Source organism: Pelmatolapia mariae, linkage group LG7 (assembly GCF_036321145.2).
Source record: "Pelmatolapia mariae isolate MD_Pm_ZW linkage group LG7, Pm_UMD_F_2, whole genome shotgun sequence".
Taxonomy (NCBI): Eukaryota; Metazoa; Chordata; class Actinopteri; order Cichliformes; family Cichlidae; genus Pelmatolapia; species Pelmatolapia mariae.
This window is the reverse complement of record NC_086233.1, coordinates 52759309-52781111: the sequence shown is the minus strand read 5'-3', so window position 1 is coordinate 52781111 and position 21803 is coordinate 52759309. Positions and strand designations below refer to the sequence as shown.

The window sequence follows — 21803 nt, the reverse complement described above, 5'->3', positions numbered from 1 at the left end:
CGCAACCTCAGGTCTGTAAGACAGCGCCGAGGGTTTCAATCTCCCACTGAGGAAAAGGAAAACGAAGTTAACGTTAGTAGCTTGTAGCCTAGCTATGAAACATTAAAACAGCCTAGCCTAGCTTGCGAATATTTAGTGCAGACAGTTAAATGGCTGAGTAGCTAGTTTACTAGAGCTGTTTAACACACTCGGATCAAATGGTGAGCACCCTGTGTATCATTACGTGACGACTTTACTCGTTTGGCTGAATTATTTACGCTGTAGCATGTTGCTAAGATAGGGGCTAACTCGCTAGCTTAGCTCCATTATACAGCTAACTTGTTAGCTGGCTCCTGTGTGCATCTTTCATATAATTTGTCCAGTGAGTGGGTTTAAAGTCTGTGGTATCTGTTAAATCGCTTGTGTTGTGCGTGTTTTATTGCATATTTAGCATTAGCGCTGGAGATGTTGCCCACGTTTAGCTTGCTGGCTAAAGCTAGCGTTGACATATGACGCGTCTCATTTGCTAAATAGTTACTCGTCAGTTTATAAAACAGCTTTTTTCTCTTTTTTTAGTTTTTTATTTTAACAGTTCTTTAAGCTCATGCTAAGTCACAGCTGCGTCTTTCTGTAGGTTTGTGAGTCTGTACGGCCATGGGTGACATGAAGACCCCAGATTTTGATGATCTCCTGGCAGCTTTTGACATCCCAGATGCCACTGGATTGGATGCCAAAGAGCCCATCCAGGGGAGTCATGAGGAAGCAGAAAGTCAGCTGAAACACACAGAGATGTGTCTGGATGACAGCTTACTGACTAACCAAGCTATACCACCCTCAGATGTCCCAGCTATAAGTGTTATTGTGAAAAATACAAGTCGGCAGGAGTTACTTGATGAATTTGGTGATAGACTTCACTCGGGACCAACATTGCAAAATGGATTTAGGGGACAAGACACTTCTGTGACCTCTGCTGAGACAACTAATACCAGCTTCTCCAAACCATTTGTGTCCACATTGAATGGGAGGGCTTCAAGTGAGCTTTCTGGAAAGCCACCTATACCCGATGAGGCACCATTGTTTCCTCAGGCACTTTCAGATTTAAGTCCAGTCTCCAGTCCTGAGCATGAAAACACCCAGTCAAGCAGAGAGGAAATACTTCCAAACGAAGACAGACTATGTTTCCCAGAAGCTTCAGTTTTGGACACTTCAGTCTGTCACAATCCCAAAAGAATGGACCTTAGCATGTTTGATAACTCTTCCAAGGACTCTAATAATTACGAAAGCATACAGAGGATTAAAGGAGCAGAAAGTAGTAGAAGCGAGGAGCTTTCTGACATCTGTGGAAGTAGTGAAGCAGAGAAAACACCTGGACTACACAGTGAATTTCCTCCACAATTAGGAAACCAGAACTTCACTGAAACCAACTGCAATTCAGGAGCACCAATGACTGTTCCCATCCCTTATCCACATGTCAAGTCACAGACATGTAAATTATCCTCTTGTCTTGATGCTCTGGTGGCTCTGAATGCTAGAAAAGATCCCAATGAGCAGACAGATCACAGAGAATCCCCAGCTGTTCAAAGTGACTGCATGAAAGCTAGCCCCAAGGTCCCCATATCCCCACGAAGCCCCAGAAGTCCACTTGAAGCAGTAAAACGATTAAGGAAACCACCTGATAGTCCTGTGAGTATCTGCAGTGACAGTAGTGGCAAAGCATCCCCTGCAGTGGTATCTGGTTCACCTCCAGCCATACCTAAGGTCAGGATTAAGACCATTAAAACCACATCTGGGCAGATCAAGCGTACCGTCACCAGTGTGCTCCCAGATTCAGAAAATGACGAAGTGCATTCTGCCTACGAATCCTCTCCATCGCAGAGTATGATTAGTGATGATTCATACTGTAATGCATCTCCACATCAGTCTCAAGCTCCTGATGGTGTTGTTGGGGTGCCAAGTAAAGGTAATGCAGCCAATACAGCTTCGGTAAAAGTTTCAAACAGGAAGTCAGAGGAAAACTCCCGGAGGTCAGGTGTAATGCGCTCTGCACCAGTAGTCCGTAATACTAAAGTCAAAAGATCTGCCGCACATCAAGTGCCCAAACCAAAGAGAGTATCAGCCACTACAGGCCATGCAACTACCACAAACTTCCTTCCAAAAGCAATGCACTTAGCTAGTCTAAACCTTGTCCCTCACAGTGTTGCTGCTTCAGTAGCTGCACGAACCACCTCCTATCAACAAAGTCAATGCACACTCTCCTCCACAGTGTACAGTACTGTCCCATTAGTGCATCAGGTCAAAACAGCCAATTCTTATCCCCGCATGTCTAATCCGAACCCATCTGCAGGAACTTTAAACAGACTGTTGAACAGTGCCAACCCTGTGCCTACATATGTGCCAAACTTGAACCCACCTCCGGGAACCAATATCAACCTTCCACCACATGGATACTGCTGCCTCGAGTGTGGGGACTCCTTTGGGGTGGAGAAGAGCCTCGCATTTCATTACAGTAGGAGGAGTGTCCACATTGAAGTAGGATGTACACACTGCGCAAAGACTTTGGTGTTTTTTAACAAGTGTGCCTTGTTGGCTCATGCAAGGGAACACAAGAACGGTGGCACAGTGATGCAGTGCACACAGCTCAATTTGAAGCCCATAGCAGAAGAAAAAATGTTTGTACCCCTGAGTAGTGAACTGGTTAGTGTGGGCACTTACTCCTCACCATTAGTCTTGCCTAAAAGTGAGCCTGTCCTGCCCTTGTATCCGGAAAGCGTCATCCGCCATCGACTCCGTTGTTTGGAGTGTAACAAGCAGTTGCCTGACTACAAAGCACTCGCAGGCCATTACCAGAAGCTGTCAGAAGATACAGAAGAACTGGTGAGTAGCTAATTGACATATTCAAGTATAAGGGTGACAACAAATCACTTGAGAAGACCACCTTGCAGAATTTAGCAAGTATCTAAGCCTATTAGTGCTTATTCTTAAATGTTTTTAATCTGTAAAAGTCACTCAAATCAAAGTAGAAAAGTGCGCTTCAGGGCATAGATTTATCATAATGAAGCAACACGATGCCTGGTGCCACTTTGTAGATAATTTATCTGATCTGTTTCTGATTGATTACTGAGGTACAGATGAGTAAGCTTATTCTAGCTATAGAGAGAATACTGCTTTGTATAATTACCTACTTCATTGTAGCTGTTAATTGGATTGTTTTCTATAAAAACAAATGTATTTTCTCTATCACCAGATTTGTCCTTTTTAATGGCACCACTGTTTGTTTGTTTTCCACTCAAAACTGTCTTTTTGTTCTGTTCTGTTGTGAAATACCAGATCTGTAAAGTTTGCTCAATGCTGCTGCCCAACAAGTGCAGCTTCAGAGCTCACCTACGCATTCATGCACATAAGTCCCCTTACTGCTGCCCTGAGTGTGGTGCCCTGTGTCGTTCTGCAGACATCCAAAAGCACGTCAGGGAAAACTGCCTGCACTATGCTCGCAAGGCTTGGTACAAGTGAGTAACTTGGCAAGAAATGCAGGGTTTTTTTTAAACCCCCCCCACAGTGTACAGTGCACTGTTGCAACAATTATGTTTTCCTTTTCTTCCAGATGTCTTCACTGTGATATGGTTTTCCGGACCCTTCAAGGACAAAAGACTCACATCGAAGAAAAACACTGTGAGGTCTTGTACAAGTGCTCCATCTGCCCGGTTGCATTCAAGACCTCCGACAGCTGTGAACTGCATTTGAAAAATAAACACAGTACTAACAAAACAACTCCAGAGTAAGTTAACATCTCATGACCTGACGGTTGAAAACTGTGGGCTTCCCCTCATAGGCTGCTTTAACAGTTTTTGCTTTCTTTTTGCAGGTTAATCTTAAAGTGTTCCTGTGAGAAAATGTTCAAGAAAAAGCAGCTACTGTTTCAGCATTTCTATCAGAATGCCAGCAAGCGTGTTACGTCTGTATTCAAGTGTCCAGAATGCAACTCAGTCTTTCCACAAAAGCTGCTATTAATGCAGCATTTCAAGGTTAGAATTAAATATATGCATTTTATTTAGATGCTTTACATGTTTATCATTTTTACCTCTCAGACATAAAAGGTGGTCAGTCAGCACTGGTGAGGTGTAGCACTGATGGTTGTCAGTATTTTTTAGTATATTCCCTGCAAGTGATCCTTTAGGAGTTTAGGATGCCTATAGGAGTTTATATGTGCGGCCACACTTCTTATCTAAAATGATTTGTGCTAAAGTTGTCAGACATCTGAAAAAAAGGTTCCTTAGTCCATAGAAGAGTTATAAAATGCATCCAGTAAAAGTAAGGTGCTGTGTCCTATCGTGTTTACGTTTTTTTGTTTTAAACCTTTAAAACCACACACCTGATACAGATCAATCAACACGGGAAATCATTAACTTATGCTCCAGCAGTAGTGTTCTTTTTGTTAAAACACCAGCAAAGAAACAGTTAAATGTTACTGTGTAAATAAGTTTGAGCATGATAATGTGAATTTTGTATTTCCTGTTCTGCAGGGTGTGCATGTAGGAAACACGAGTGAAGAGACAGAGAAGAACAAAGAAACTAAGCATGCTGACTTGCACCAGGAGTCTCAGTCTATCCAAAAACAGAAGAGTCACTACCCTGTTAAACAGACAGTTGCTACTAGAGAGAAGTCTGAGCAAGACGGCAAAATCCTAAATCGTGTGAAACCCGCTGGATGGACATGTAACGAGTGCCTGCAGCAGTTCACTGAGCGAGATGCCTACGTTTCCCATTTGAAGACCAAACACGGAAAGGTAAGGGTGCACTGACCCCGCAATGACGTCTGCTGATGCAAAACATTACTGAGTGTTGCGCTCTTATGTCTTGAATTGGTGTCTTAAAATCTTGACAGATATACCGACAGTGTGCCACAGAAGACCGCTAAGACAGCAACATCAGTAAATCATGTAAAGCCTTGTCTGGGTTCCTGTATTAAGACTGTGGTACCTGGGTTATGATCCCTTGAATTTGCATTTTTCCATATAAACACAATTATTTTTATTTTTTTAAGAATGTAAAATTTGTGTTTTGAATTGAAACTGGGTCATGTAGAATATACAGTATTACTCTGGAGCAGCTTGCCGATTACCACCACCCTCCTCCTTTTTTCCCACGCCCGCTGCTTTCTCCAGGATACACAGTGAGTTTTTAGACTCATTGGGCCTCAGTTCACACTGAGTAGAAATCTTCTTACCCTGCTCCCAAATGAGTACAAATGCAAAATTACTCCCCATACACACTGCTCTGTTTTGTTTATTTTCTTTTTATTATACTGCTTTACATATTTTACCATACTGTTATACATATTACTATGCAACATGTTTAGCTCGAGATGGATCATGGAGAAAGCTGTAGAGCCTGCATCACTACACCAAAATAGCACAGAATTTCCAGCTCAAGAAACTGAAACAATAGTGTTCTCAAAGCAAACACTTTTTCCCAGTTTGTTTTGTTAGAATGATTAAAAGAAGATTATAAAAATAACAGAAGTGATGAGAGTCCCCTGTGCTGTAAACTGTGACTCAAGTTAAATAAAAAAAAAAAAAAAGAAGGGGTGGGTGAGGGGTGACATCAAAATCATGGAAAAAACAAACGTAATAAATAGGGAACCAGTTGGATGACAAAGCTTACACGATCTGTCATCCAAAGATGAGACACTCACTGCACTTACTATCATTATCATTTATTTATAGAACATCATTTATTCTTTGAACATTTTGTTTGTATCTTTGTATACTGATTTATTCTGGATTAGTGTGTGAAACATTTGACTGTATTGTGTAAGCACAGACTTATGCATTACATGCTGATGAATGTAAATGAGGTTTATTATGAACATATTTTGTTTTTGTGCGTAATGGAAATAAAGTAATTGAACCAGTAAAAACACTAAGTTGAGTACGTGTTTGGGAAATACTATTAGTTGGACCAGTAGTATTTCACAGCTGTGAGTAGCCAACGAGCAGTAGGGCTGAAATGAGTCCTGCACCTCTAGGTCAGAGTTTTTAGGTCAACCAGTATAAGCAAGATGCATTTTTATTCTGGTTTGAATTTCCAGTTAGATCCAAAATTGTTTGTTTCAGCACTGATGCTTAAATAATTCAGTTAAGATCATCTTGTCATTCCTCAAATTATTTATTTATTTCTTTTGTCAACAGTCCGTGAAGAAGTATCCATGTCGACACTGTGTGTTGTCTTTCAACACTGCAATCAGTCTGAGACGACACATTCGCAATGACCATGATGGGAAAAAGAGGACTTATACCTGTTGGTAAGATTTTGAAAATGTATAAATAATAATAGTAACTTTGGCCACAAAACAGTTTTTAATTGTTGCTCCATCCCTGTTTGTTAGGTATTGCACGGACAAGAAGACAATATTCACGTCAAGTGTGATGTTGAAGAACCACATCAGCCTTATGCATGGAATAAAAAATCCTGATCTTAGCCAAATGCCAAAAATGCCCATCCAAGTAGACAAAAATGCTTTGGACAAGGTAGCAGTTTATTATTTCTCAACACAAACATAAATGCTTCCAATCTGCTCACCGGTCTAAACTGCATAACTTGTGATTTCCAGAGGCTTGTATCAGCAACACCTGATGTGGGCACGCAGATGGAGGTTCAGGATCCTGCAGGTAGTCTCGAGGCTCCTTCAGCTAAGCGTCTGAAAACTCAGTTCCGCTGTTCGAAGTGTGGCTTCATCACAGACAACAGCACAGAGTTCCAGCAGCATATACCTCAGCATAAAACTGACGAGAACACTCCTCAGTGCCTTCACTGTGGCCTGTGTTTCACGTCCGTGCTGTCTCTCAATAGACACCTTTTCATCGTACACAAAGTCAAAGATCCAGAGGAAGAGGAGAAAAAAGTAGAGGGAGATGCTAATGAGAAGGAGCAGGATAATCAGCCGGCTGGATCTGCAGAATCTGATGAGGAAAACGATTTGTTTCACCAGCTAAACAAATCTGATCCCTCACAGGCCGGAGAGCAAGAAAGTCCGCACTGCTCCACGAGCACAGACTGTAACTTAAATCTGAGCACTCACTCTCAGACACAAGCAGTCTCTCTCCAGCAGTGAGAGCCACTTCAGCTCCTGTTTAAAGCTGCTTTAATATCCTCAGTTTTCATGTGAAAGTCATAAGGGATGCTTGATGTTTTTAGGCAGGTGGTACAAAGATGTAATGCCTTTAATTTGGACAACCTATTTAGAGGCGGTGCAGTATATTCTAGCAGATACATATATTTAATACAGAACAAATATTTTCATATTATTTTTTTCTTTTTTAATTTAACCTTGTATGTTGGTAATATATTAATCTTGCCTTTCACATATAACTGCACTCATCACTCATACTACGGTTAAACATTTCCCCCTTCTGTTTTTTTCTTTTTTCATCAAAATTTTTTGCTTAACATTTTCCATCCACCCTGGCGGGAGACTCAGGAATGTGTGTTTGTTTTACGGTCTGGTATTGATTATTGTAACAGTATATTGGTGGAGTTTCAGGTATTGTTTCAAATTATTTAATGCCTCACACTAAATCCTGAATGATTCAGGCTGCTTTTTTAATATTAGTAGGGTTTTATTTTTTACGAAACACAGGATAGTTCATTGTTCATGTAAAAGCAGTAATTACAAGTTCATGGTTTGGCCTTTTTTAAAAAAAAAAAAAAATTTATACTGTCTGTTTTGGGGGTTTTCTTTCATGTGTTTGGGAGAAACAAAGAGGTATTACATGTGTTCTGCAGCAGTATTGCAGTATTGAAAATACCTCAAATTGCCAGAAGTTTTTTTTTTTGTTTGTTTGTTTTTTGTTTTTCCAGCAAGTGAACGGTCGATGTTACGTCAAATCAGGGTACATTTGTTGTGGATGATCCAGAGAAGGTGTGAGAGTGAAATTCATCAGCATGTCAGAGTTAATGTTTTATGAATCAGCACCTGGGAACATGAATGGGAATGCAGTGACTTAAAATAAAAAATATCTTAGATTAGCACTTGGCAAAAGGGGGGTACTTTTCGGTTGCAGGCTCTGATATGTGAAGCGACACCTCGTTTTGTATTAACTACGTGACAGTTCCTACCTCCGTGGTAAATGGCAGTGATTGTTAAACATCGAAAGGCTTCGAGAAGTTGCAGTTAATCTCAGTGCAATGTAAAAAAAATAGTTTTAAAAATGTATTATCCCACATTAATAAATTTTATAAATTATTTTGGGAATGACATTAAGTCTTTTTATGGTCATATTGACTCAACCTACAAGTGAACTTTTCTATGAAAGTGCTGTGTGAGCTCTTTGATTCTCTGTAAGCCCTCGAATCACCACACTGCAGCTGCTTACCTGCAGGGGCTGAGAGGATTTACTTGTTCACTGTTTGTCTTTTTGTAATGCTTGTCGAAAGATATTTGTACTTTTTGATACTGTGTACAGTGAGGACTTGGTTAAGAATTTGTGTACCTACAGTAGCCAATTAAACTTGGATTTGCAGCATTTCTTAAGCCATTTCATCTGTTCAGCATGCAGTGGCCTACGTGCCTTGCTGTTACATTAAAGTACTTACAAATAAATTGGTGCATTTAATTACAGATCTGCTCCGTCTTGTCTTTCATTACAGACCTGCTGGGTTGAAAGCATTTAATGTAATCGGGGTGTGATAATCAGTTTTGCGACGAGGTCACGTGCTTAAAATCGTCATAGCAAGTCAGAAAGGCACAAGGCACTCTAATGTGCATCATGCATCCAATAAGCAACAACCACAGATGGATGACTTCATCCCATTAGAATATTAAGCCGATCCTGTCTCAGTATAACTGCCTGTACCCAAAGAAACAGAAGAGATTTTTTTTTTTAATTGACCAGCTCCAAATTAATTGGAAGCACATCTGAGAAATGAAAGGCACTGTGACAAAGATCTGCAGGGGAGGACTCCTGTCTTCTTTCATCCTTATCTCATACATTGCTTTGACAACTTCAATGACTCTTGATTTGACTGAGCTGAGAAATAAAGTTTCAAAGCTCAAGGTGAATCCCAGGGGGAATCTGTGGGCAACGGGTAAGTAAAAATGACACTGCTGAATGATTGTTTCTTTGTTCTGTTTGCAAATGCAATATTTACAGAGAGTTTGCATGTTTCGTTTAATAAGGACATTTCATGGGCAAGAAGAGCATTGTGGATAGTTCCTTTGTGCATTCTGCCTTTGAGAATATAAAAGATACAGCTGAAGGCAGAGATGTGAGACCTCTGCACGGAGTGGAAGACCTGCAGGCGCTCCTCATCCATATTCTGAAAACTGCCCAACAAACTCAAGGAGAGCAGGCACTAGACAGGTGAGTTATGTATTATTACTCAGTCTAATACCGCTGTTAATCCTTCCATTGTACAGCTTTCTGTTTTTTTCCCTCATGCATTTAGAGAAGAAGGACATCCAGTTTGATCAGTTGCTGCGTGACATCCTGCTGATGAAGAGGAGGGTTTCTGCTCTTGTGAAAATCAGCTAAATTATGTTTTGTTTTTTGTCTAACATAACATGTATATGTTGCCAAGTGACAAACACTTCTGTTGTTTTACTTTATATTGTCTATGACTTTATTAAAAAGCGCAGAGAATGTATTGGAAGTCTCTGTTTTCATCTATGTTAAAGTCACATTCACATACACACAGTACCTTCAGATAATCAGGTTTCTGGCGCCCCCTGCCGGTCGGTAAATGAAAAACCGCTTTTAGTTAACATATCCGGGTGAAAGTGGCAACGTGCTTTTTATCACATCCCAGGGTAGTTTGAGTGGCAGCTAGCCCCAGTTATGCCCCTAATAGTGATGTGTGGTTACCCCTGTAGTGGTAAGTCACGAAGGGCAGAAGAGCTGAAGGTGTATTTTGAAGAAAGCACAGAAAGAAAGGTTCACATTGTTGGAGACGGAAGCCTGGGGGTTGAGAAAAACACTGTTTACGCAGGCAAGTAAGCTTAGCACGCCTTCATTAGCTTCTTAAAGCTGTTCAGCTTTCAGGGCTTTCAGTCTTACTTGGCATATTTTTGTATGTTATTAGCCACATAATACTGAGGTAACATTACCGGCCTTACACGAAGCTTAGCCGGGGGAATGAACAACAGAAGCAGGAGTGCTTAATTCAGCGTGTTTGCGCTTATCGATGCTTGGGGCGGCTTTAAAGTTCATGACGGTTACAACTGAGTTCGCCTGCTTTATGAGCGCTACTATTCAATTAATTTTACTTATTTAGCGTTAGTAGTAGTAGTTAGTAGTAGAGACAGTCCAGTAATCTCTTATGAACAGGCACCTGGCGAAGGTGGGGAAGAAGGATTGCTCTTTAACAGGAAGAGACCTTGCAAAACCAGCTAAAGAAGGGGCAACCATCGAGGATGATTGGTTGGAGGCTAGAGGAAAGAAAGGAGACTATTAGCAACAAATAGAACAAAAGTTAATTTCATGCAGTAGTAGCATATAAATGCATAGGGAGTGAAAAGGGCATCAAGTGCTTACTGCATAGTGGAAAATCCCTCAGCAGCCAATTAGCTATATTCCTAAGAGATTAGATCCAAGCCTAACTATAGGATTTGTCATAAGTGGAAGTTTTCAGGCTAATTTGAAAAGTAGAGAGAGTGTCCTGTAACCCAAACTGGGAGCTGGTTCCACAGCAGAGTTGCCTGATAGCGCCCATTCTACTTTTACAAACCCCTGAAATCACATGTAAGCGGAAACTGCTAGTAATAGAATAGTATGGTACTAGGAATGGGAAATATGTCATGACATTTCAAAAAAACACTTGCGATTATGAGATTTATTATGATGTGGGGGGGGAAGCGACATTTTATCGACGTTTGCAGCAGCATCATTCGTAAGTGAGTAACTGAAGGGCATTTTCAATTCTCCTTCTCCAATGAGCTGCTGTTATTGATGACGCACTTCCTAATTTGAAGAGCAAATACATTGGTAAAAGTAATAGCACAGCAGCAGATACAGTGACACAGCATAAGTCAAATGTATGTACAAAAGTAGCCTGGGTAGTGTTTTCCCTGCAAATTTTAAGTATAAAGTAGTTGCTTAATACTTTAGTTTAACAATAACGCGTGCAGCTGGACATGCTCAGTTGAGTCATTTTATTTACTTCTGGGTCTAACATAACCAGCTGATTGTATCTCCTCCTTTATAGACTGGTTGTAAAAAACCTGGGTTTTTTGCTTCAAGGTGCAAGTTTGTGTCCACAGTTAGTGACAACAGTTTTCTTGGATGTTTTGAAACGTACACTGCTTTGCTGAACGTTGTTGACGCAACTCCCTTTTTAGCTACCAAATGACCATCAGGGGCTCTTGCTCTCACAAATGCCTGGGCTTGTCTCGTTGTGTGCATTAGGGAATTTAAGCAGGATGTTGCTATAGCAACTATATAATAATATGATACTTTGACATTCATATTATTATTGTGGATGATATGACATGGAACATCACTTGGACCTGATCATTTTAACTATGTTACTATGTTACTGTTACATTGCTATTATGCTTTTAGAATTAAACATTTTGTTTTTCAAAATTTTAGTTCTTTATTATTTCCGTAATTGTTAACATGACTAAGGAGACTGTTTGCTTGAACTGGGCAGACTTCTGCATTTACCTAATTTTACTGGAAATGTTTCAGATTCCCAAAAGGAGAAAAATGTCAGAGCGTCTCTGAAAGCTGAAGTGGAGAGGTGAGTGTTTAAAAATCTGTTGTAGGATCTGATGTTGCACAAAATCCACACATATTTTAATGCTAATTCTTTTTTGTTTTTTCTGGGGTTTTTTTTTTTTTTAGGAAAGTCAACAAGGATGACATTGTTATTCTAGACTCATTAAATTACATAAAAGGTAAGTCTTACTACTTATTCTGTAATTGTCATAGCTACATTAAATATTGTGATTTGTAGTTTAAAATTTAAATATGTTACAGGCTACCGCTATGAACTGTTCTGCCTCATCAAACATGCACAGACTCCACACTGCTTGGTAAGTAGACAATTAAATATACATTTTGAAAAAATGTTACTTTCAAATGCAGTCGTGGTATGTTTGCGGGTTTTCTTTGTTAAGGTCTACAGTTTGACGTCACATGAAGAGAGCTCATTATGGAACACAAACAGAGATGCTGCTGATCAGTACAATCAGGACATGTGAGTGAGAAGCCTCAGTATGAGAGCATGACTCTTACCTTACCTGCACTGTTGCATGTGTTTTTCGTTTTTATTTTTATTTTTTGTAAACTGTCTCACATGCATTTGGTGTTTTGAAGCTTTGACGCATTAGTTCAGCGATTTGAAGCTCCGGATTCCAGAAACCGATGGGACAGCCCTCTCTTCACTATCCTGAAAGACGACACGCTTCCATTTGAAGCCATTTCTGATGCGCTTTTCAAAAGAAAAGCACCCCCACCGAACCAGTCTACTCAGAGTGTAAGTCTAAGGCTACGTCCACACTAGCCCGGATAGATTTGAAAACGGCGTTTTCGTCTGAAAATGCTCCGCGTCCACACTATCGCTTTCAGTCGTTTTCACAGAGTTGTCCGTCCACATTGAAACGGCCGAAAACGCTTACGTTCCAGTACTGCGCATGCGTGAAACGCAAGACAATTCGACCTGCCTCATTTCTGTCTGCCGTTTATTTACTTTCCGGCTCCTTGAAACGTCGCGGCAAAATGTCAAGGAAAAGCACCGAGTTTTTTAAATGGACTAACAATGAGGTGGAGTTGTTGCTGAGGGTAACACAAAAGTACAAAGTTGCAAAAGCGAGTGAGAATTAAAGAATTTGAAGAAAAGCTGTCTGAAGCATGTGCAAACTGATATTAATCTTTAATAGGGCTGTCAAAATTGAGAGCAAACAAAGCAACCGCTGTATAATGCCCTCCGCTATCTTAGTTTAATTGGTCACTTGACTGCATCACATGACTAAAATGTGTCATCATTTTCAAAAAGGCTCCGTTTTCGCTGTCCACACTGCGACGCGACAGCACCGTTTTCAAATGTATGCGTTTTCGAGAGCATTTTCAAAACGCTGCGTTTTCCTTGAGGGAAAACGGCGTCTCAGTGTGGACGGGAGGCCGGAGAGAAAACAATGCATTTTCAAACGAAAACACATTAGTGTGGACGTAGCCTAAGAGACACTAGTTGCAATCACTCTGGAAATCTACAATATTTACTGCATGCATGATGTATCATGTGGTCTTTTTGTCTGATTGTGAAGGAAACCTATTTTTTTTTTCTTCTCTGTAGCAACCGCTGTCATCTGCAAACTTTTTATACGAGTTGGACAAGATCACTCAAGATGTCTTGATGGTATGGTTTTTTTTGTTTTGTTTTTTTTCTAGTTTCACATCATTTACTGGTCATTCAGGTAGTTTCCCATGACATTCCTCTGCATAATGTAGACTTTGTTCTATGAATCAGAAGGTATTACATGTATTTACAGCTTTATACATTACATCACCAGCCAAGTTGCAATTATGAGTGAAGCGCTGATGAGGTATTTAGCTTGGTACACAATAATAGCCCGGTTCAGGTTCAGGTTCAGGTTCAGGTTACTTTAAATCTACCCGTGGGTAGATTTGTTCTGCAGTCGTGAGTCATCCATCCTCACATGCAAACACATGCAAATGGACAACAAATGCGCATAGTGCAAAATACTGAAATAACAGCTAATTCTAATTAATTTTGGTTATCACGTAGCCCTTGAAAGTGACATAACTGTTCCTGTGAAGTAATGACTGCTCGAACAAAGCTGTTAATTAAACCTTGTTGGTCTATTACATTCACCTTGCAAAGGGTGTGAGTTGTCAAGAAAAAGTGAACCAGCCAACCGCTGCAGACGTCTTAGGTGCAGGGGTTCTAAGTTCAGCTGTGGTTCACCAGTTAGCCTGTGACTCAACAGTTCGATTCGTTTACAGATAAGTATCCAAACCACAAGCCCAAAGAAAGAGATAAATCGGATTAAACAAAAGAACGATAAAATAAACCCATCGCAGTTTTATCAATGTGGAAACCAGAAAGCCTTCTCAAACGGGAGACTCGCTGGTGCACACAGCTTCAAAGACTTTCATAACACTGAACTTCAACAGTCTGACCCTTAATAGATGTGACATTGTGTATATGAGTGCATCTAAAATCAGTGATCATATTTTTTGCTTGCCTCATTTTATTCACTTTTGTCAATCACGTTGAACTGGTTTTCAGCATGAGTAACATCAGTTTAGCATGAGGTAAAGTGAATGGGGTCAAGCACATGCTCAGTGGGCCTTAAAATCTCAGATTTCACCAGTTGTACCGAATATTTTCATCACAACTGATTTGAGGGAACCAGTCTAAAGTCATTAAAAGTTTTGGGATAACTAGAGTTAGCAATAGGCATTTAAACTATATGAATGGGTACTTGCTGTTTATAAAGACTTGTTTAAAACACAATAAAATCACAGGACTCAGATGTTGAGCTCAAGATTCAAGTAAATGACCACAAATATTATCATGTCAGTGAGATTTTGTTCACTGTCATGGAGTGAAAATCCACATCCCGCTGATCGATGTTAAAGTACTGACTGTGGCTGTGTGAAGTTCCTGGATCTCAATGCTAAAATCCAAAGTGTTGAAAGGATTATAAAAACAATTAAGAGCTTTAGCTGTTAACTGCCGACTGTCCAACGTTTAATAAAAAAATGAATGTTTTTAAAATGTTTTTTAATGCTTTATTTTTAACCCAAATTCATCAAACATCAAGTCATTCACATGTGAACATCAGCACCCCTGCACGTTGTAAGTGTGGGAATTTCTGTCTGCCATTCATGACATGAGCATGGCATGATTACCAAAACAAGGCAACAGAGTAAAAACATATAAATCAGCAAAACAAAATCAATAATAAAAAATAACCTCCTCTTTGTCTTTGTTTTGACATCGAGCTCGTGTATTTGTTAGCATGCCACATGTTGCACTTCCTTCTTTTTGCACTGAAGCGATTTCACACAGATCACGACGTTCTGTTGCACAATATCTGCAAATGTTTCCATCAAAATAAATTAAGAGGAGTAAATACTTCTCTAATTCTGAGTCATTGTTCCTTATACTCTTTGTAGAGATCCCTTTTTTAAAAATTCATTTTTATATGTGTGTTTGATAAATGTAATTAAATGTTTTCAGGCGATTTTTAACGCCCAGAAGACGAGCGTTCCCGGGGATCTTATCGCAGTTCCAGGAGCTTCGGAAAAGATATCCTTTTTTAAGCACAACTTGCGTGTGTCCAGTTATTTTGAACACACGATTTTGATTAATCTTTTCACATTAAACAGATTTTTGTAGTTCCGTGTGGGACGTCTGTCATATTTAATGACTGTGTGAAATGCTAATTTCCGTTTACCTCCTGGGGTTAATCACCTCCCCTCAATAGCGGGGGGGACAACACTTTTCTATCTGAAAAGCATTAGATGAGGTGGTGGAGGAATGTGTGGCCATCACATGACTTAAAAGAAAGGTAGATCTACTAAGCAATGTTAAAGGTCTTGTCTGTAATGGCTTGCTGTGGGATGTGTGTGGTGGGGAGAAACCAAATTATATTTGTGGATTTTCATTGGTTGCAGGACTATGAAGCACCTTGTCAGAGCCAGCCACTTTGATTTTCTTCTTTGAACACGTTGGTCCAAGCACAACATAACTTAAAAGCATATCAGCTTCTGTTCTGGCCAACCTTTAATAAATTGGGCATAATCTGAATTTGAAATGATGCCAGTAACATTCAGTACAGGTTATTTCGTCCTGTTGTCCTGCTCAAAGGTTTAAATGCAATACTGGGGCTTGGAGATAATTTGGGCTTCTGTTAGGTTCAACCTGTGGTATTTTTCTTGTTCTTTAACTTGCTGTTAAACATTGAGCTCACCAGAAATGTCAACATGGCAGAGCTGCGGAAACTACGGCGCCAGTTCATCAGCTACACCAAGCTGCACCCGACAGAAAACACGGGACAAATTGCTAATATGTTTGTTCAGTATTTAAATAAGAGTCTGCACTGACAGTGTGTAGTGTTTGGTTTTTGTTTTGTTTTGTTTGTTTGTTTGTTTGGGTTTTTTTTTGGGGGGGGGGGGGTTGCAGTTTTTCTGTAACAAATAAATGTATTTAACAAAAACATCCTGTTTTTGGTTATATTTTTAAATTTGTGTACTTTCTAACACCTTTTTGGCCTTCCTCACCAGATGGGATTTGTTCAGTCTAGGCGAAACACCAAATAGCTTCAATGTTAGTCCAAGCAGGTCAAGAATTTATTTTCTTGACCTGCTTGGACTAAAAATGAACCTATTTTGCATTTCACCTACTTGGACTAGGTATATTGTGCCAGTTTTTAAGAGCACAGGTCATATGTAGTAATTACAGAGGAATAAGCCACACTATGAAGCTATGGGAAAGAGTTGAAGCTAGTTTAAGTAATCAGTGAGCAGCAGTATGGCTTCATGCTGAGAAAGAGGACTAGAGATGCCATGTTTTCTTTAGGAGTTTTGACAGAGAAGTATAAAGAAGTTCAGGAGTTGGCACTGTGTCTTTGTGGGCCTAGAGACAGCATATCCTCCAGAGAACTAAGGAAAAGAGAATCTAACTATTGAACTTTTTTGTTTGATTTTCTTCCTCTTTGAAACTCAAAGAGGCCACCCAAGCACATGAGAAATCAATGGAAAGCACAGGATGTCCTCTATTTAGTACATCTGGACTAAGTAGGGTAGCTCAAATAAGTCACAAGATATACAGGGTGGGCCATTTATATGGATACACCGTAATAAAATGGGAATGGTTGGTGATATTAAAGTCCTGTTTGTGGCACGTAGTATATGTGAGGGGGCAAACTCCTCAAGATGGGTGGTGACCATGGTGGCCATTTAGAAGTCGGCCATCTTGAATACAACTTTTGTTTTTTCAATAGGAAGAGGGCCATGTGACACATCAAACTTATTGGTAATGTCACAAGAAAAACAATGGTGTGCTTGGTTTCACATGGGGTTATTTACAAGTTTCTGACCACTTATAAAATGTGTTTAATGTGCTGCCCATTGTGTTGGATTGTCAATGCAACCCTCTTCTCCCACTCTTCACACACTGATAGCAACACCGCAGGAGAAATGCCAGCACAGGCATCCAGTATCCATAGTTTCAGGTGCTACACATCTCGTATCTTCACACCATAGACAATTGCCTTCAGATGACCCCAAAGATAAAAGTCTAAGGGGGTCAGATCGGGAGACCTTGGGGGCCATTCAACTGGCCCACGACGACCAATCCACTTTCCAGGAAACTGTTCATCTAGGAATGCTCGGACCTGGCACCCATAATGTGGTGGTGCACCATCTTGCTGGAAAAACTCAGGGAACGTGCCAGCTTCAGTGCATAAAGAGGGAAACACATCATCATGTAGCAATTTCAAATATCCAGTGGCCTTGAGGTTTCCATTGATGAAGAATGGACCCACTATCGTTGTCCCCCATATACCACACCAAACCATCACTTTTGTTGTTCCAACAGTCTTGGAGGGATCCATCCAATGTGGGTTAGTGTCAGACCAATAGCGGTGGTTTTGTTTGTTAACTTCACCATTCACATAAAAGTTTGCCTCATCACTGAACGAAATCTTCTGCATGAACTGAGGGTCCTGTTCCAATTTTTGTTTTGCCCATTCTGCAAATTCTGTGCGCCGATCTGGGTCATCCTCGTTGAGATGCTGCAGTAGCTGGAGTTTGTAAGGGTGCCATTTGTGAGTAGCTAATATCCGCCGAAGGGATGTTCGACTAATGCCACTCTCCAGTGACATGCGGCGAGTGCTACGCTGTGGGCTCTTGCTGAATGAAGCTAGGACAGCCACTGATGTTTCTTCATTAGTGACAGTTTTCTTGCGTCCACATTTTGGCAAATCCAACACTGAACCAGTTTCACGAAACTTAGCAAGCAGTTTGCTAACTGTAGCATGGGAGATGGGTGGTCTCGTAGGGTGTCTTGCATTGAAATCTGCTGCAATGACCCGGTTACTGCGTTCACCAGATATCAACACAATTTCGATCCGCTCCTCACGCGTTAACCTCTTCGACATGTCAATGGCTGTGAACAAAGAGAAACTTGTAAATAACTCATGAAAGAATAAAGTTACGTTGAAACCAAGCACACCATTGTTTTTCTTGTGACATTACCAATAAGTTTGATGTGTCACATGGCCCTCTTCCTATTGAAAAAACAAAAGTTGTATCCAAGATGGCCGACTTCTAAATGGCCACCATGGTCACCACCCATCTTGAGGAGTTTACCCCCTCACATATACTAATGTGCCACAAACAGGACTTTAATATCACCAACCATTCCCATTTTATTACGGTGTATCCATATAAATGGCCCACCCTGTAGATTAAAAACCAGTGTCCAGAGGACATAAATGAAATGGCTGGTTTTCAGGAGGATATGATGGGGTGCCTAAGGAGGAACTGTGGTACTGCATGAGAAAGTTAGGAGTGGTCAGAGAAGTATGTGAGGGCAGCAAGACAGGGATGAGATATGTGGTAGGAGTGAAAGATGGGTTCAAGATGGGGGTGAGATACATCAGGAATCTGATGCCCTCTTCTTTGCAATGGTGAGGAACAGGCTGGCAGATGAGGTCACTCAGGAGTCTCTCGGGACTATCATGTTTGCAGACAACTTTGTGATTCGTAGTAGGAGTAGGGAACGGGTGGAAGAGACTGTGAAGAGGTGGAGGTGTGCTCTGGAGAGAGGAGGAATGAAAGTCAGTAGAAGTAAATGGGTGAAACATCCAAAGCAAAAGAGGTGAAGAAGAGAGTGTGGGCAGGGTGGAGCAGGTGGAGATGAGTGTTAGGGGTGATCTCTAACTGTTGCTAACAGAGGGCTAGCAAGAAGACTGAAAGGGAAGGTTTAGATCACATAACCTGACCAGTAATTCTACACCAGTGAAAGCCTACTTAAAATGCTTTATGTATGAGGGACAGGCAAGAGTTAAACAAGGCATGATGAGAAAGAACTGATCTACTAGAAAGTCTATTTTATTAGTGTGGAAACCGCTTACTATAGAGCAGGCAGGGTAGAGTGGATGGGGATGACTGTCAAGGGTGATTCATGACAGAAGGATAACAGCAAGAGTGAAAGGCATTGTTTACAAGGTGGTAGTGAGACCTGCTATGATGTATGGTTTGGTGAGGGTGTCACTAACAAAAAGGAGGTGGCAGAGCTGAAAATATTCACTGGGAGTGACTGAGATGGACAAGATTAGAAATGAGTAGTCTGGAGACAAAGTTAGAGGGACAAGCCCTTTCTAGTGTATAGATTGGACAAAGGGTGTTGAATATGGAGCGGTAAGGCAAGAGGAAGAAATCAGAGAAGATTTATGAATGATGGGATGGTAAATGGCCTGCATTTGTATAGCGCTTTACTTAGTCCCTAAGGACCCCAAAGCGCTTTACACTACATTCAGTCATTCACCCATTGGTGATGGCAAGCTACATTGTAGCCACAGCTGCCCTGGGGCGCACTGACAGAGGCGAGGCTGCCGGACACTGGCGCCCACAGTATATGAACTGACACTGGCACCCCTCTGACCACCACCAGTAGGCAAACATGGGGTTAGTATCTTGCCCAATGATATTTGGCATCGACCTACTGATTAGTGGCTGACCTGCTCCGCCACCTGAGCTACAGCAACCCCCCCCCCCCCCCCCTTTTTTTTCTCTTTTTTTTCTTTTTTATGTCTTTAACTCAGCGTGACTAGTTTGACAAACAGTACATTTCTTGTTTATGAACTCTATTTTCCCTTGTGGAGTTGGAAGTAAAAAATAGCTGAGTAAGGCTCTTTCAAAGGTTTTAAATTAAGTAAGAAGATTGCCAGAAAACCCAGACCCCAGGAAGTTGTTTACAGGAATTTTCTTGCAATTATAAGTGATTACTGGAGCTTCACCACAGTGTTGAATGAGTGATTATATGCACACCTGCCAGCTTTTATTTACTTTTTATTCCATTTAATAATGAATGAAACAAGAGAATCAGATTCTTTGTAAACAAAATGTTTTTTATTGAATTCAAAAATTCAACAAATTCATTTAACACGGTTCATTGAGAATATACACACACATATATATTTATATATTTATATATATACACTGCCAAAGAGTGTGGAGACAGTAAGGGCCCCACATAGAGCAAGCAGTAATTAAAGGATTGGGCATTAAAAGAGTGTTGCAGTGCTAACAATGCCACATAAAAAACAGGCTTTATTGACAGAACAGTTCTTATTTGCTTTTCAGTTCATTTTTTTTCTTCAAAGGGGCAGCAGTGCCAAAAATTCTGTCCCAGTGGCTGAAGAAAGGAGCGTAGTTGGTGCTCGGCCTCTGGTGGTGCATGTCATGAGCTGGTGCTCCACCCAGCAGCCCTAAAGGCACCAGGTGGTTCAAGGTCCACGGCAAGTCGTAGCCTATGTGGTCTTCAACAGACATCCAGATGCTAAAAACTGCAATGCACCATGTGGTCAGTGGGTGACAGTTTAGAAGAACTGGATCACGGTTGCTCCAGAATCCCACCGTCATCAGCTCTGGGATGCTGAGCCGCTCACTTGACCATGAGAAAGGTGCTATGTATTCATGGTGGACTGCATGGATCCAGCGGTAAAGCTGAGGATGCTTATGATGCATGAAATGCCAAATAAAGTACTGAGTGTCAAAGAGGAGCAGTACAGCCAGCATATCAATAAACAGTTCATATACTGTGGGGGCATCTCGTGGCAGTGGTGGTGCAGGCATAATGAAAATACTGATTATTACAGCTGGTAAAACAAAGAAGATGTGGTTATAAAAAGCGACCATGAAGTTGTCACCCATCATTTTCAAAGTTGGCTTCCTGTTTGGTTGGATCTTGTACTGATGGAATAAAGGCACCTTTTCTCCCAAGAGGTCCAGCACAGCAAAAGGTAAGCTGAAGAAAAAATAGCTAGAAAAGGCGAGTAGGACGGGGAAAAATGGGGATGAGATGAGAGGCATGTAGTGAAAAAGTAAATAATCCCAGAATGGCTGCAGAAGACGGTCTGAGCTCCTGCAAGGCAAGAACTGCAGGGAAGGTTCAGTGATGTTCAGCATCTTGGTGTGATACCAATGAAGGCTGCTTGTGGTGCAAGTCTTATGATCCAAGACAAGGTTCTGCCTTATATAGAGGAGTTTAACTGGAGGGGCTTTGCTCTCAGTCACACCACCACCTTTTTTTTTCCAGCAGCAAAAAATGCCATGTCAATGCCAAAGAGAGCAGCAATGGTTCAATGAATGCAAGAAAAGGAGGTAAAACAGCTTTTTGTAAATGTCCTCAGCTTTTTGGTGTCCCAGTTTGGAGAATATCTCCTAATCTCACAATAAGCTGATTGTTTTCTTTGTTGACAATATAACATATAACGGTGTCTTCTCATTTTGAGGAAAACAATCAGAATATCAGAATATTTCTCTGCTTTTTTCTGCTTTTCTGTTGCTGATACATTAAATAAAAAGATGACTAAAGCTGTGTATACCTTTTTTTTGGTCACTTTGCATCATCCTATTATGCTGGTCAACTATCACATGTCTGATGAAATATATGCACCATATATATATATATGAAATTTATATGTTATTTATCTAATTATTTATTATGGTGTCGACTTAAACCTTAAACACATAACCTAACCGTAGCGTTTATGCGAATAAAGTAATGTAATTTCTTTTAACAAAATAAATATGTGCGCAATATTCTAAGTCTCGTGTTTTCCTCCTCAC

General features: G+C 40.6%; 3 protein-coding genes across 4 annotated transcripts; 2 read left to right on the top strand and 1 right to left on the bottom strand.

The window, feature by feature from the left end:
* The first annotated feature begins 62 nt into the window (after positions 1 to 62).
* Positions 63 to 8580, top strand: znf592 (zinc finger protein 592). 2 transcript variants are annotated; one of them, XM_063479678.1, is made up of 9 exons: positions 63 to 200; positions 614 to 2853; positions 3307 to 3485; positions 3581 to 3754; positions 3842 to 4001; positions 4500 to 4763; positions 6168 to 6280; positions 6365 to 6506; positions 6590 to 8580. In XM_063479678.1, the coding sequence occupies exons 2-9, from the start codon at positions 634 to 636 to the stop codon at positions 7088 to 7090; spliced, it is 3753 nt and encodes a 1250-aa protein (XP_063335748.1). In that variant the 5' UTR covers positions 63 to 200; positions 614 to 633; the 3' UTR covers positions 7091 to 8580. The 2 variants fall into 2 exon arrangements, with proteins under 2 accessions (XP_063335748.1, XP_063335749.1); XM_063479679.1 differs by lacking the exons at positions 6168 to 6280; positions 6365 to 6506; positions 6590 to 8580 and adding an exon at positions 4862 to 6133.
* Positions 8581 to 9757: 1177 nt separating this feature from the next.
* Positions 9758 to 16110, top strand: kti12 (KTI12 chromatin associated homolog). The gene is made up of 9 exons (XM_063481123.1): positions 9758 to 9963; positions 11664 to 11715; positions 11820 to 11872; positions 11955 to 12010; positions 12095 to 12174; positions 12294 to 12453; positions 13270 to 13332; positions 15184 to 15254; positions 15908 to 16110. The coding sequence occupies exons 1-9, from the start codon at positions 9813 to 9815 to the stop codon at positions 16047 to 16049; spliced, it is 828 nt and encodes a 275-aa protein (XP_063337193.1). The 5' UTR covers positions 9758 to 9812; the 3' UTR covers positions 16050 to 16110.
* A 3961-nt stretch (positions 16111 to 20071) lies between these two features.
* ch25hl1.1 (cholesterol 25-hydroxylase like 1, tandem duplicate 1) lies at positions 20072 to 21166 on the bottom strand. The gene has a single exon (XM_063479688.1). It carries the CDS (start codon positions 21138 to 21140, stop codon positions 20301 to 20303), a length of 840 nt encoding a protein of 279 aa, XP_063335758.1. The 5' UTR covers positions 21141 to 21166; the 3' UTR covers positions 20072 to 20300.
* Between the last annotated feature and the right edge of the window lie 637 nt (positions 21167 to 21803).